The 16,554-nt window shown below is 50.6% G+C and overlaps 1 protein-coding gene across 1 annotated transcript; it reads right to left on the reverse strand.

Moving 5' to 3' along the window:
• Positions 1 to 4,672: 4,672 nt before the first annotated feature.
• On the reverse strand, positions 4,673 to 10,899 carry LOC132243763 (fish-egg lectin-like). The gene is made up of 4 exons (XM_059714151.1): positions 10,845 to 10,899; positions 8,326 to 8,547; positions 7,203 to 7,542; positions 4,673 to 5,969 (listed from the first exon to the last, which is right to left on the reverse strand). Exons 1-4 carry the CDS (start codon positions 10,897 to 10,899, stop codon positions 5,825 to 5,827), a joined length of 762 nt encoding a protein of 253 aa, XP_059570134.1. The 3' UTR covers positions 4,673 to 5,824.
• Between the last annotated feature and the right edge of the window lie 5,655 nt (positions 10,900 to 16,554).

Consider the following 16,554-nt stretch of genomic DNA (forward strand, 5'->3'; position numbering starts at 1 on the left):
GACCATCTAGTCCAACCCCCTACTCAAGGTAGGGTCATCCCTATTTCAACCAGCCTGGACAAGTACTCATCTAACCCGTTCTTAAAAACTCAAGGAACCAATTTAGTAGGCATTGGAATAAATGGGTGTAGAGCAGCAAAGTTTCTGCCTCAGTGGAAGCAAGGTCTAGCCTTAAACAGGGCCTGTCCCCCATCCAAGAGCCATCTCGCTGAGCCACCCACTCTCTACCCTGGTTTCTCCTGGTCCCACATATCACCCCCTTTTGGCTGCCCAGAGGCCAGCTTCTAAAGAAGCACTGAAGATGCCTAATCCATGGTGTGTCATGCTGTGCTGGTAAATCAGATGGAAATGTCAAACCTGTACCAGAGGAGGCCCTAGAGCTTCAGTCTCCAGCTTCCTAGACCAGTGGTCTGATCATCAGGGATCCTGGTTTTCTCTGATAAAAGCTTGCAAGTTCTCTGATTTTAAAAAAACAACAAAAAAAAAAAAACCCAAACAAACCCACAATTAAAATGAAATACTATATATATATATATACACATACACACACAATTGAACACAATGTTTTATTGATATATTCACAATTTTCAAGCAATTTGGAAGCCTACCAATGCCTCAATTACTATACTAAAATAAATTTGAAATACCTATCAATATTGGTGTTTAATTTTGGGATTTTTATCATGGAAAATCAGAGCTCCTGCCTGCCCCTTTAGCACACTAGGACACAGGTCCAGCCCCTCTCTCCAGGTCACAGACCCCCAGCCCTGCTGATGCTCCTCACCCCCCACCCACAGCCCTCTGCGGAGGGGGCCCCCAGCTGCCAGAGTTATGAGATCAGGGACCTGGATCTGTAGTTCCCTACCCTCTGCAGCAGCGCCCAAGCCCCAGCTGCTGCATGTGTCAGGCGGAAGCTGCTGTGGCAGAGATGGGCGCGGAGCCCTGCTCCCCATCCCCTGCTGGCAGCACGGCTGGGGGGGTGGTGGCGGTGCTTGGGCTTGGGCTTGGGCTTGGGTGGTAGGGGGCCAGCTCCACCACTGTGTGCACTACCAGGGGGCATGGGGGGCACAGTGAGTGAGGCCTGGGGATCGGGGCTAAAACACATGGCCACAGGAACCCAACAGGGAGTGGGATAGAGCCATGGGCATCTCATCCAAGGGAAGGGAGGGGTGTGGCTGGCACCCCACTGCTGCATGCACTTCCAAGGGAGAATGGGGAGCATGTGCCCTCCAGATTTGTGCATGGTACTGGGGTGGGCTGGCCACTGCGGGCTTTGGCTCCTGCCCTGCTGCCCTCCCTTTGGAGGCTCCACAGCCCAATGGGTGGGACCCAGTGCAGCAGGGCAGAACGAGGCCAGGAAGGGAAGCTCCTTGCTGCTGCAAGCCCCGCGCAGCCCTGGCAAAGCGCCCCCTGCCCGCCTAGCAGCAGCAAGGGGCACAACTCTGTGCCACAACACCGCTGCTGCCAGGGTGGAAGGGGGCTCTTCACCAAGGCTGCACAGGGCTTGCAGAGGCACTGAGCTTCCCTGCCCAGCCCCACTCTGCCCTGCCATGCTGGGTCTTTCCTCCTGGACTGCAGAGGCCCCAGGGGGAGGACAGCAATGTGGGAGTGCCAAATCACACAAATCTGGGAAGCACATACCACCCATACACCTCTGGGATTGAGTGCAGCAGTGGAGTGCCAGTCCCACCCCTCCTGCCTCTTGCGTGAGCTGTTTGCAGTGTTGCCCCTAGGATTCCCTTTGCCAGAGACCCCCAAGGATTGACACAGCCCCTCATCTGGTTTAGTATCAAGTGAACTTTTAATAGGAATCCCTAGGCTTATTACAGACAAAGTTCCTTGGGTGAATTTGATATCTTTTATTAGACCAACCCAAATGGTTGGAGAATAGTTATTAAGCAAGCTTTCGGGTTCAAAAACCCTTCGTCAGGCTAAGGACGCTGCAGCAGTTGCTGCGTGCTCTTCCTGGATGGAATGAAAAGTAAAGAAGCCAGGGGCTGGGCTGGGCTGGGGAGTCAGTTGCCAGGCAGATTGTAATGTATCAAAAATCCAGTGTCTGTGTTTAGTCCCTGATCTCTAGTATCAAGCATTCTTCCTTGTAATACAACCTGGCAAGAGGTTCCTTAGACATCACAGCAGTGGCTTTTGGTGGTACCGGCCTCAGATCCTCTGCTGAGCATGTGGGATGTTAGTTTCTGGATTCCTCATTGTTCAAACAAGCAGTCCAAGGTCACTCGTGTCTCCCCAGGGTGACAACACAGAACAGTCACGTTCCTTTGTTTGTCCATCAATTTTGTAACTTTTCTCATCCCAAATTGTCCAATGCTCTGTCTCTGTGCCAAGCATTCTGTAACAGGGTGATATCGCAACCCTATTACAGGAGTGACCCAGAGTAACCCCATCATGTCAAAAATGGGGCAAACACAGGAAAATGCCGGTGCGGCTGAAGAAGAAAGCCCACACCAGTGATTAATTACTTTAATTTTTGCAGGCAAACATCCAGCTTTCATGGCCAAACCTGCAGGGGAGGGATAAAAAGCAGACACTCAGTCAGAGTGAGTAGCTGCCCCCAAGGGCATGACAAAGATAAGAGGCCACACGGAGGATCAGACAGCAAGACCCAGGATGGTTCACAGCTGGACTGGAAAAGCCCAGCTGAATGAATAAAACATAGATGGGTAAGCAAGACACAGCCCAGACCCCACCACCAAAAGAGGCGCAAGAATTCTTACTTACCAGGGACAAGGTGTTCGCCAGGACACCGACGGGGGAGCTGGAGTAGGAACCCTAGAGGAGGAAAGCAGGGTTCAGAAGCTGGCTCCAGGACTCAAGAAAAGTGGTAGTTTGTTGCTTAAAGAGACAGACATCTATTTCTAATACACAAGAGGGAACTGTTCAATAAAAGGAATCCTGGTAACTGGCTAGAATCTAACTGCAGTTTGTCATGTATTTTGTCTGGGGGGGTGGGGGGGGGGTTAATTCTATTTTTTCTCCTATCATAAGTCATGGCAGGCGAGTCCCCCAGACAAACTTGAGGGTAACACCATCTACCCTACTACACATTCCTTAAATGATGCACAAGTCCCCTGGCATTGTGCCAGCCATGTTCTTTATAAGGAAACTGCTGTCCCTTGCTTGCCCAGTGCTCAGTCACAGCACTCGCATCTCCCAGAGCCACAGAAGGCACTCTGTTCAATTTTGTTGCTTAGTTCTGAGTTAAAGGCTAGGATAAAAGTCTTACCATAATTCAGTTTGCCTGCTATAGCGGCTCTGTTCCACTCCCTGCTGGGGCCCTTTGGCCATGCATTCCAGGCCCGGGCCAAATCCCCAGGCACCACCCAGGCTGGGCAGCAGCCCCAGCCCTGCTCAACTCCTTCCCTCCCTCCCACTCTACTGGGGCCTCAGTCCTCTGTCCCTGCCCCAAACCTAAATTACCCACAGGAGCTGCTCTCCAGGCTGCCTGGCAGCCATGTGCATGCACAATCTGGCTTTCTTTCCATTTTTCCATGGGAAATGAAAAACACAGATCCCAACTGATCACTCAGCTATTCAGACTGAAACATAGTAGTTGCTGCCTTCCTCTACCACCATGGGGGATCTGGCTGCCTAGATCTTCCAGATTTAGAGGCAGCTATGCATCTGGAATGGGTATGCATACCTAGCTGTATATATACCTAGTCAGTCTCTGATCATACTGGTGGTACAAAGAAGGGCCACCCATATGATCAGAGGCGTGCAAGGCAAGCCATACAAAGAAAGGCTGACCTGACCCCAGTTGTCTTTCCTTCCTGATGCAGGGGGCTGGACCCAATGATCTTCCGAGGTCCCTTCCAGCTCCTTAAAATCTATGACTCTATGAGTATGTAGCTTACTGCACATGCTCGGTCTACCTGTGCACACTGCACGTGTAATAGACTCACTATCTGAGTGTAAGTGGCATTTAGACACACAAAGGGAAATAGATTTCCACCAAATAAATGTGTGGGGTGTGTGTGTATAATATCTTTATGGATGCACAATGTATTTTGACCTCTTCTTTCCATACTTTGATCTACACCCCTATGTCCTTGTTAAAATTAAATATCTGGTTACAAACATTTTTGTGAAGAGATTGAATAGTTTTCACTTTCTCTGAATCATCTGTTAGTTGCTCTCTTTTTTCTTAGGAATGTTTGTTCCCATGTAGAACCTCTTCTCATTGCCATTTATGTTCATTGCGTATTGTAAAACTCAGAATATTTCTTTTTCAACCGAATACTTCTCCTTAGTGTCTAGGCTGATGATTCCCTGGTACACCAGTATTCTCCAAACTTGAGTTCATAGATTCATAGATTCATAGATCCTAGGGCCGGAAGGGACTTCAACAGATCATCGAGTCCGACCCCCTGCCTAGGCAGCAAAGAGTGCTGGGGTCACATGACCCCAGTCAGATGCCTCCTCTTGAAGACCCCCAGGGTAGGGGAGAGCACCACCTCCCTTGGAAGCCCATTCCAAATTTTGGCCACACTTAACATGAAGAAGTTGTTCCTGATATCTAGCCTAAATCTGCTCTCTGTCAGTTTGTGACCCTTGTTTCTTGTTACCCCAAGAGGCGCACTGTTGAGAAGACCAACTGGTTGTGTAGTTGTGTTGATTCCAGAAAATACATAAGTCCACAGAGGAAGCATGGGATGCTGAAAGGTTTTATTAGCATAAGCACAGTCTAGAACAGAGGTTCAAACCGCCGGCCCACAAAGGGTTGGATGCTGGGTCATGGCACAAGCCCCCTGCTCAGACCCCAGTCTGTCCGCCTAGGCAACCAGCTTCCACTGCCGGCAATCACGTGCGGGGTTGAAGTTGGACAGCGGGGCAGTACCAGGAAGGAGGCAGCTGGCTCCATGTGCCCCGTCCCATTGCTATGCCGGTCCGCAGTATAAAAAAGGTTGGGAACCACTGGTCTAGAACACAGAAAAAGCCCAGCCTCTTCCACAAGACAGTAGAGAACAAAAAGTTTTTACCACCACTTTTCTTCTTAGAGACTATAAAGAGCAAATACCTTACTGAGGTAAATAACAGGTTTAATCCATCCTTGAACAAATTAAAGCAGGGAATTAGAAGTAAGTTTCCCGTATTCAATGCACAGTGGTATGGAAGAGCCTTCAAATAAAAGTACTGGGGACAACAAACCTAACACATTTTAAGCTGGTGCATGACCAATTTGTGAAAGTGATTGCACTGAGGAGTCTCAGCCCCAGGCCCTCAGGACACATCCGCCTGGCAGGGGAGCCCTGTTACCCAGACTGCCAAACCCCCACGGTTTTGCATCACTATTGTAATAAGTACTGGTAGATTAATAGATTTTAAGACCATAATCACTAACCCTTTAGAGCGATTTCCTACATAGCACAGCTAAAGATTTCAGCCAGTGCTCCTTGCATCGCCCCCAAAAACCTGTGTCTGACTTGGAATATATCAGATTTGTGAAGCCATCCAGTCTTGACTGGAGGACAGTAAGCGATGGAGACATGCCTTAGTGATCTGTTCCCGGGGTTGATGATAATCCTCATTGTTAAAACTTTGTTACACTTTACTTCCAGCTTGAAATGAGCTGGTTTCAATTGCTTGCTATTGCATGCAATTCCAGAATGACGAAGTATAGGTGAGAGAACAGAGGGATAGCATTGGCGGGCTGTACTGAACTCTCTGGATCTTTCTTGTGAGATTTTGTCCTAGGAACAAGGGCTTCAGCCTACTATTAAGAAAAGAAATACAGAAGTGCACAACAAGCAAGAAAGTGTTCGTAGACATTGCTGATCTCTGTTTTGTGGAGATCGTGGGTTGTGGTTTAGACTTGGCATTTCATGATTTTCCCCTCACTATAGATAATCCACAGCAGTCCCAGGTCATAAGACACATGTTTGCATTTGCAAATATAATGGAGGATCCGGGTCCATGTGGTGCCCACAGGGTTGCTGTTAGTTATCCCATCCCTGAAAGAAAGCATCCAGGGCTGATGTTAGTAAGTCTGTTATGCAAAAAGCTCCCACTGCATGGAAAAATAGATTTTCAGCGGGACCAAAGCAATTTTCCTGGTTTACACCTACTGCCACAGTTTCAGAGCTCTGCACAGCAGCACCTATCCTCCTGAATGACCGCCCACATCTAATCTACTCAGATGGAAGAGTCACAGCTGAGTGATGCCAGCTCTGTCTTCAGTGAAGGGACAAGGGAAGGGAATACACCCTCAGCTTGCAGAACATTCTTATTCATTATTTAGCAGAGCGCTTTCTTCAGTTAACAAGGAATCCAAAAAAAAAAAAAAATTTGATGGGACAGTGTAGATGCAAAGAAAATTCCCTGGTACTGCAGTCAAGTGGGGAGGGAAATTGTGGAAAGCTAGTGAACAGCTGTTCTCTTTCCCAAACACGCCAGTAAGCTTCCTCCTCCTAAATGCTACCTGGGCCCTGATAATAGAAGGCAGCAAGAGTATATAAGAAACAGATTCTCTGCTTTCAGTTTTGTGCTTTTGAGGCCTAACATTTGTACAAATGTGGACAACTCGATACATAGAGCAAGGCACAGTCTTGACACCAAGGCACAACCTACTTCGATGCATGGAGGTACCAGATAAAATGGCCTTAGCAATTTTTCCCCCACAACACTGGGCAAACACCATACTTCCCAGAACCTTATCCTTGGTAACAGTAGAATACTCTTAACTGAATCTTTCTACAAAAAAAGAAGAAGAAAGTAGGAAAAAGGGAAGAAAACAGAAAAATTCAGCCAGAATAAGACACCTGGAGTATATCATTCTAACCAAACCGGTTCAGCTTGGCAAAAATAAAAGCAATTGTAAGCAGGAGCTTATAACAAAAGGTGCCAGATAACCTTAACTGTTGGCATCTGTTTCCAAGAGGTAGCAAGGACAATGGAGCCTCTGCTGTGTGCCAGACTCCAGTCTGGGCTTTAGGTATGCACCTTGCAGCTAACAGGTATTGCAGGTTATTCCAATTAGGCACAAGAAAGTGGCCACAAGAGGCCATATGGGTGCTGGAAAGCCCTGGAATCAGTTCAGTATTGAATCCATGAGTATCTGGCACCAAAGTTAGCCTCCTACACAATATTAGGTAATATCTTGTGCTTCCAAAACTCATCATGACTGGCATGAGTAGTCCTGGTCTTTATCTTGGAAGAGCTTCCACCCACATTCCCCTGTACTGTACCTGCGAAAAATTTCTCCTGAACTTGACACTCCATAGACAGATCCTTCAGTTCCAACTTCAATCATGGACAGCCTGCCATCGATCTGCTCCCACCTAGATCCTGCACAAGACTCGGGGGTGACGCTATGCCGAAAATAGATATAATCATCAGAGTTAACTCCCCAGCAGCCCCGCAGCCCACAGCTGTAGTACTTCAGTTTTCCTGCAATGTTGACCCAGGGCGGGGAGGATTGTTCCTTCACAGAGATAGTTGATGAACTGTGCAGGCAGTAAATGTCATCAATTGCATTTGCACCAACGACAAACTGGTCTCCTCCTGCATCAATCTGCTTGAGTGCCCCTGAAACGTGAAGGGAAAGTTCTGTTTAGAGGACAAAGAAGGGCTGTGCTAGCAAGAAGCACATAAGGAAGTCGATCAGCTGCTGGTAATTCAGTAAGAAATACATTAAGAATCAGGATGGGGAGGTGGTGGAGTGGGAGGAGTGGGAGGGTCAGCATTCAGGTACAGACAACTGTAGTTTAGAGTGAAAAGGGGCCAAGATACTGGGACTCCTGGATTCTATTATCAGGATGTTTTATTTAGGAGCTAACATTTGTACATCCAAATTTGGAAATACTGGCTTTAACCTCTCAGAGCCTCTCTCAAGCCTTCTCGTTGAAGGTGGACTATTGTGCAGAAAGAAATGCAAAAAACGAGGGAACGGGCAACAAGCTCTTGAATAAAGGTGCATATTGGAGCAGGGATTTTACATAGTGGATTCACTTTTGCATAATCCACTTCAACATATTCCGTTAACCACGTAGGAACAAAAGAATGGATTTAAGTCAAATCCATAAAGGAGATCAGCAACACCAGTCTTTATGGGACCTTTGGAGTACCACAAAAACCAACACTTCACTGTAACCATCAGTGATTGTTTCATAACTCGTGACACTGAAAAAAGGACTTGCAGTAGTGGCGGGCAGATCTGGCTGTGATGGCAAACCCAGCTATCGGGGGTGAGGAAGGCTGGGCCTCTCTGACTGGAGAGATGTCTGGGGCAGGAATTTGAAATCAGGCACCGAATCCTAGCAGGGATCCTACTAGCCATCGCCTTGTGACATATCCAATGGGATACCATACCTGAGACCTGCTGCCAGGTGCCACCCACCAGCTTGTAGATGTTATTGTTCACGCCCCAGACTCCAGCAGGGCCCACTGTGACATGCTTCAGGGAGCCCGGCACCTCCACAAAAGTGTTCCCGTACAGTGTGAAAATACTGCCTGTGCTGTTCACTCCAAACACTTGCCCATTACTGGCATCAATCTGCTTTAAGGACCCCGGTACCTCTGTGCAATCCAGAGCTGAAAAATATAACAAAAAGAGCCATGTAGATGGACTTGTCAGTTCGAGGAGGGAAGGAGGGGAAAAGATGAAAAGTCTGGGATCAATGTGGCTGAGTCTACAAGTCCTCCATTTGTCCAGATCCCAAACAGGTGGCTGATAATCCCAAGCACTTTACCATCTGAAGCAGGACTGTCCAGCTTCAAAGCAGTCAGGGGCCACGTGCCCCCGCAGGCCACACTAGCAGTGTGCACGCACTGCATGGGCAGCACTAGTAGGGGCCATGTGTGTGCAGGTGCCCGCTACCCCTCACACCTGTATCATGCACAAGCGGGCTCTCCCGCACTCGGCTGCACCCTGTGTGTGTGGCGGGAGAGGAGGGGGGGAAAGGCACTTCCTTATGCTGTTTGTGTGTGGGAGGAAGGACGGGGCAAGCACTCCCCTATGCTGTGTTGGCCCCTGGTCACATACAGCTCCTTGTGGGCTCTCCTGTGGCACCGCACTGCATGGGCACGCTGGGCTGCTGGCTTCCCAAGACCCACAGGCTGTGCTGCACCATGCTTCCCCACCCCTTGGGGAACAGTTAAGCACCTGGTGTTGTGGGGGAAGGAGGAGCCCCGAGACCCTGGGCGCTGCTGCCGCCAGAGCAATAGGAACAGTGGCAGCTGGGTGGCAGTCCAGGTGCCACACATTCGTGCCCTGCAGGCAGCATGCTGCCCATGATCTACCTCATTGGACACTTCTGATTTAATGTCCCCTAAGACAATTAGCTCCCTTCTGCCATCCACAGCAGCAGCCTGCACTAAACAAAGGACAGACTGAGGGCTTCAACAGAGCCCCCCTGCCAGGATAGACGGGGCATGAGGCCTCAAGATCAGATCTCTCTTCCAGAGAAGGGTATGTGTGAGACTGAAGTGGTTACAGAGGCTACAACCCACTCCTATAGCTGGAAGTTTGCCAGCGAGGCTGCTCTGAGTTCAAACCCACTTCAAATCCAGCAGCTGCTCTCAGGTCTGCCTCAGACTAAGGGCTTGCAAGTGGATGCGGGGGATGATCCCTGACTGGAGGGCCTGTAGACATGGCCTAGTGGGGTGCTGGTGATCTGTGGTTACCCCCATCTGTTCCAGGACCTGTTGCCACCATGCTGCATGATGCCCTATCTGGCCCCGTGCCTTTTGTCCCCTTCCCCAGCTTCCTCAGTTCCCAAGGCCTACAGAAAAGTCTTTGAAACTATTTGAAAAGAAAATGTCTAGGCTATCATTGTTATTGATTTAGACTGCCATGACCCTCGGGTGAAGGTGTGGGTATGGTTCAAGTACAGAGGAAAAGCTGACGGTCACATCAAGGACTTTGTTCACACACAGTGTGGTTCTTCATCCTCCCCCATGCCTCAGGGAGGTTAAGTGCAGAGCTGACTGAAACTAAGGATATATAGTACACAGGTAGCTTGGGTGGTTTTAGTGTGGTTTGGTGGAAAGCCCTATATGTTGAAACTTCCCTCCAAACTGGAAATCTCAAAACTTGGCCTTGGAACAGCAGCACATGGTGTTTCCAAATGCAGTATGCTTTCATGCACCCAACAGCCACTTGAAAGTTGTGGTTCAAGGGCTGCAGTGCAATGTTGATCTGGCCTGGAACTGGAAATGCCCAGTCTGCCAGGCTCCCAGACCAGCTGGCTCTTTGGGCTGCCCAGGGTAGCAGCGAGTCATTTGGCCTGGAAATCTAGCAGTCCAGGGGAGACCTCGGCTCTGAACTCTCCGCCTGGGACAGGTGCCCAGGGGTCGTAGACCCTGGAAGTGCCGAGAGCCCCAGCCCTAGCTCCAGTTGGGATTGTCAGGACTTCCAGCATCCCCCATGCAGACCTATAAACCTAGCTCCTGGTTGCACTGGCTTGAGCTGCACTGGGTGCTCAGGGTGTTCAGGCTTCCTGCTGCATAGCAGCGAGTCAAGCCCCAGTTAGACCCATGTCTCAGGCTTTTCCAACTACCTGGATGCACTGCCATAGAAAGAGTGCCTTAGACTTGTCCTTTCTGAAAGCACCTGGACTCTATGCCTGGCACAGTCTGCACAGCTGGCTGCATCTGGCTCTGCAAGCCCTGGGGGCCCCATCTCAAAGTCTGCATGGTGGGGCAGCACCAAGTTTTGGACACTGGAAGCATGCATCCTCAGAAGCTTGGATCAAGCCTGTGTGCATTTCATCAAACCACCACCACTTTCCAAAATAGTTCACATTTGAAATCAGTTCCCAGCAATCAGCCCAAGTTGAAATCCCACAAGCATATGTTAAGCCTTTTAGCAGAAGGAACACCTGCTTTACCTGAGCTCCTTGCAAAGACGGGCAACAGAAGCAGCAGGAAGTTGGATACCCTCATCTTCAGAAATGCAGGGACTGCTGGGAGTGGAGGCAGGGGAATCTGGAGCTTTTATAGCGTTCAGGTATTGCTGTGCAGTCCCACATGGGCAGATCAGACAGACAAAGGCAGAGTTCATGACTGCTGCTGAAGCTTCCTGCTACTCACCCTCACCACATCATCACTGTTGGCACTGGATTTATGACCCGGATAGCTTATTCCGGGTGGATCCAAATTCTCAGAATGACCACAATGTGTTCCTTTGAGTAGGCAAATGTTACTGATACGCAGTGATAGCAGAGAAGAGGAACACAAACAAGGAAAACAAAATACCCACCTGCTCCAATGTTATATTTACCATCCCACGGTCTGCGGAGGGAAGGTGCATCTGGCCAGTACATCTGACTGCTGCAGCCCTATTCCATCAAAATGGGTCACTAGAGACGGAGATAATCGTTCTCAAAATGGCCACTACATAGGAAAGAGGTAATAAGGAAATAACTGCTTGCTACGTGTATGCTGGTTCTTTGCTTTAACAACTAGTTCTTTGCACAAGTTTCTCTCCTGTTTTTCATTCCTATGAAGGGAAACAGCACTGCAAAGGTGACGGCTAGTGCTTCTGTGGCCATGGCAATGCTTACCTGGCCTAGCCACCACTGCCAAGTCACCAGAGCATGTTCACACCAGAGCATATGCTTCTAGCAGCTTGCACAGCTCCACTCAGTAGCTGGGCAGAGAGAGCAAAGAGTGCCATGTGGAGGCGCCAACTGCTGAACAAACCACAGCAGCCAGCTGGAAGCCTTACTCTGCTCCACAGACATGGAAAAACTCCCCCAGCAGAGCAGAGCCTCTGGCCACAGGGGTTTTAGGTGTCAATTCTCCAAACTTTGTAATGTAGACTAAGCCTGAGAAACAGCCTGGCTTTTTCCAAGGGTTTGGGCTGGGGTTTCAGGTAACTGCAGTTAACTCGAAGTAGTGAACTAGCATTGGGGCTTGCTGTTCCAAGTAACTATCTGCAGTTAGTCAAAGGCTGGGCATCATGTGGCCAGGCGTTCAGTGGAGGTGAGAAACCTATGACAAGGAAGAATGAAATCCTTGCAGATCATCATCCAGCCAAAGCACTGGAAGGATGGACTTGATGAACTGATGGGCATATGTGGAAACAGACCCACAGTTGCCATTAGAGGCGGTTGGACCAGAAGACCTTTAAAAATATTTCTTAGTTGTGGCTGAAGTTGCAGCAGCACGTACCTCCTGCCCACCTAGAAGCTTGGACACTGGCAGGCAAATTGAGAAGGAAGTTTACTGCCCCTCTTGCCTCATCCATGTGCCTTACAACACTGCTGCTCATGCCTGCCAGGCCCCCAAGCATGGCCACATCCATCTGTAATGGTCATTGACAGGCAAAAAGCCCCCTAAGAGCTCTATGCATGCTGGCAGAGTTGCAGCCTGCAAGGGGCTAGGGGGGCAGGGGGCACCATGTGCATGTGCACGCTCATATGCACATGGCTGCCAGGGAGCCTGGAGATCAGCTTCTGCTGGTAAGTTTGGCAGGAGGGGAAGGGAGATTGAGGCCCCCATAGTGAGGAAGGGAGGGAGTTGCATGGGGCTGGGACTGCTGCTCAGCACGGATGGTGCTTGGGGCCCGGGCCCAGAATACATGGCCACAGGGGGTGGGGGGGGCTGGCTTTCCACCACTGCATGCATTCCCGGGAGGGGTAGGGGAGTTGCATGCCCCCCAGATTTGTCCATGGGGTGGACGTGGGCTTCCAGCTGCGGGCTTGGGCTCCCCACCCTGCTGCCTTTCCCCCAGGGCCTCCACAGCCCAGTGGGTGGGATCGGGCAGAGTGAAGCGGAGAAACTCTTTGCTGCTGCAAGCCCTGCACTGCCCTGGTGAAGAACCCCTGCCTGCCTGGCAGCAGTGGGGGTGGCAGTTCGGAGTTGTGCCCCTTACTGCTGATGGATGGGCAGGGGGCGCCCTGCTATGGTGGTGGTGTTCCCAGCAGTGGCAACAAGTTTTGCCACCCTGCTTTGCTCTGCCATACTGGATCTCACCCGCTGGGCCATGGAGGCACTGGAGGGAGGGCAGCAGGGTGGGGAGGCTGAGCCTACAGCTGGCAGCACTCCCCCAGTCCACCCCCAATGGACTCTGCTGTAGCAGAGCTATCCATGGGAGAGGGGGAGCTGGGTGCTGCGCTCCAATCCACCATAGCAGCCATCAGCCAGGGTTTGGGTGCTGCTGTGGGGGCAGGGGGCTGCCAACTCGGGTCCCTGACCCCATAGACCTGGCAGCTGAGGGCCCTTCTGGCAGAAATGGGGGGGAAATGTGGGTGGGGAGAGAGGGACACCATCAGGCCTGGGTTGCTGTAACTTGGGAGTGAAGGACCTGGACCTACATCCTGGTGAATGAAGGGGGCAGGGGGGAGTTCTAATTTTTCCATGATAAAAATCCCAAAATTGAATACCAAAATGTATAGGTATTTAGAATGTATTTTATTATAGTGACTGAGGCACTGGCTGGCTTCCAAACTGCTTTAAAACTGTAAATATATCAATAAAACATAGTGTTCAATGCATACCTCTATATATAGTGATGTTTCATTTTAATTGGGGAGAAATGCAGCTTTTCAAGGTTTTTTTAATCAGAGTTTGTGATTTTTAAACAGAGAAAACCAAGATCCCAGGTGATCAGTAGGTCTGTGCTCCAGCCGGGCAGCTACACAAGGATATAGAAGTTCCCAGATATGGGCATCCGGCTGGAGAATCCCAGAAAACTGTGGGCAAAAACCACAACTAGCAGGAATTGGATGTGGCGGGCCAGTAGGGGGCGCTCCTGCGTTGAGCCGCCCACCTCCCTGCGCCCAACCACCTTCCAGGCTCCGAGTGCCTCCCTGGGGTGCCTCCCGTCCGGCCGACCCCTTCCCTGGAGCACACCCGCTAGCCTGGGGTTCCCGCTGCCACCATCTGAGGCTCTGGACTCACTTCTGGCTCTGCGCACCTTGGAGAACGCAGGCCTGATTGTCCAATGGGTCCTAGACCCAATACAGGCACTTGGGGCACTTCCCCAATCAGGGGCTTAATAGGAAAAGTCCCCCTTAGTCCACAGACCTAAGGGGCCTCCTTGGCATAATTTAGACCCACCCATCAATAAGTCTCCCACACGGGTCACAAGGAGAACTTTATTGATTACAGGGGGTAGGGCGGGAACAGGGTAAAAGGTAGAGCAATATCAGAGGAATATCAGAGGGATTCCATAGAGCAAACCAGTGTGGCTGAGGTAGCCTTTTGATCTCGCGTCTGAGTTACTGTAAGCTAAATATCTAGTCTAATCTCGAGTAGCTTACTCACACGCATCATACAGAGGTGGTTGGAGTTTCCTCTGGAGGCAGGGCACTCTTGGAGCATGCGGTTATGAGGAGAGAGCCAGTTTCAGATTCACCTGGATGACTGCATGGCTAATGGCTACTTCTTCCTGGCCCGGGCCTTTTTATAACCCCTCTGACCTCAGCAGTCCGGTCCAATTGAAGCTGCCAGTGCTGGCCACAAGCCAACCAATCTAAAAAAGCATCACTGGCTACCTGGGCCGGTGAGCTGGGCTTTCCCCTCCCCCCACAGGTGACCAGAGCATCTGCCTCCGAGGCACCAGGCTTTTGTCATGTCGGCAGGGAGGAAGATTCCCCTCGCTGAGGGATTCAACACCAGCCTCTCACGCTGGCAGAGACAGATCTCTGGAGAGGGGCACAGATGGTGGCATTTCTGCCACACTTCCCCCCCTCCTTCATAAGCTTGGACACAGGGCCTCTCAGGGCCATGTGTCCAGGCGTGTCGGGTCAGGGAGTTCCCACGGGATGCCAGAAGAAGAGGAGAAGAAAAAAAAAAAAGAAAACCTGAAACCTGAATTGAGTTATAACGATAACATACAGGAACCATAAAACCTGATGGGCAGTCTTACACTAGTGATCTTCTCACTAGTCCTGAGTCCCGAGGACCCACTACCCAGAGTCCTTTTGTGACAAGGCATCCGCTATCACATTCTGGCTTCCCTTGATGTGCTTGACAGTGAAGTTGAACCCTTGAAGCTGCCAGGCCCATCGCTACAGCTTGGCATTAGTGTTTTGCATGGTCTGCAACCACTGCAGTGGGGCATGGTCCGACAGGACGGTGAACTGTTGTCCCCATAAATAGGGCTTCAGCTTGTTCAGGGCCCAGACGATTACCAAGCACTCCTTCTCGATGGAGGACAGGTTCCGCTCCCAAGGGATTAGCTTCCGGCTGAGGTACACCACGGGGTGCCGTGTCTCTTGGTGCTCCTGTAAGAGTACAGCTCCTAGTCCTACATCAGAGGCATCCGTTGCCACATAGAAGGGTTTATCATGGAGCGGTGCCTTCAGGATCGGTTGTTTGACCAGGGCAGCCTTGAGGGTGTCAAATGCTTCCTGGCACTCCTGCTTCCAGACCACCGGGTCCGGGCTGCCCTTCTTGGTCAGCTAGTGCAGCGGGGTGGCAGATGCCCCAAACCCAGGGACAAATCTTCGGTAGTAACCCGCCAGGCCAAGGAAGGCTCTGACTTGCTTCTTGGTCTGTGGAGGCGGCCAGTCTTTGATGGCCTCGATTTTGTCCCACAAGGGAGCAATATGACCTCCACCCACATGATGACCCAAGTAGACTACCTCAGATACTGCCCACTGGCACTTCTTGGCTTTCACAGTAAGACCAGCTTGCTTGATCTTACCTAACACGGTGGTCAGGTGAATCAGGTGCGACTCGAAATCCTGACTGAAGATTCATAGATTCATAGATTCATAGATGTTAGGGTTGGAAGGGACCTCAATAGATCATCAAGTCCGACCCCCTGCATAACCAGGAAAGAGTGCTGGGTCTAAATGACCCCAGCTAGATACTCGTCTAACCTCCTCTTGAAGACCCCCAGGGTAGGGGAGAGCACCACCTCCCTTGGGAGCCCGTTCCAGACCTTGGCCACTCGAACTGTGAAGAAGTTCTTCCTAATGTCCAGTCTAAATCTGCTCTCTGCTAGCTTGTGGCCATTGTTTCTTGTAACCCCCGGGGGCGCCTTGGTGAATAAATACTCACCAATTCCCTTCTGTGCCCCCGTGATGAACTTATAGGCAGCCACAAGGTCGCCTCTCAACCTTCTCTTGCGGAGGCTGAAAAGGTCCAGTTTCTCTAGTCTCTCCTCGTAGGGCTTGGTCTGCAGGCCCTTGACCATACGAGTTGCCCTTCGCTGTACCCTCTCCAGGTTATCCGCATCCTTCTTGAAGTGTGGCGCCCAGAATTGCACGCAGTACTCCAACTGCGGTCTGACCAACGCCCTATAGAGGGGAAGTATCACCTCCCTGGACCTATTTGTCATGCATCTGCTGATGCACGATAAAGTGCCATTGGCTTTTCTGATGGCTTCGTCACACTGCCGGCTCATGTTCAACTTGGAGTCCACTAGGACTCCAAGATCCCTTTCCACCTCCGTGCCACCCAGCAGGTCATTCCCTAGGCTGTAGGTGTGCTGGACATTTTTCCTCCCTAGGTGCAGCACTTTGCATTTCTCCTTGTTGAACTGCATCCTGTTGTTTTCTGCCCACTTGTCCAGCCTATCCAGGTCTGCCTGCAGCTGTTCCCTGCCCTCCGGCGTGTCCACTTCTCCCCATAGCTTTGTGTCAT

This window comes from Alligator mississippiensis, chromosome 11 (genome assembly GCF_030867095.1).
Source record: "Alligator mississippiensis isolate rAllMis1 chromosome 11, rAllMis1, whole genome shotgun sequence".
Classification (NCBI taxonomy): Eukaryota; Metazoa; Chordata; order Crocodylia; family Alligatoridae; genus Alligator; species Alligator mississippiensis.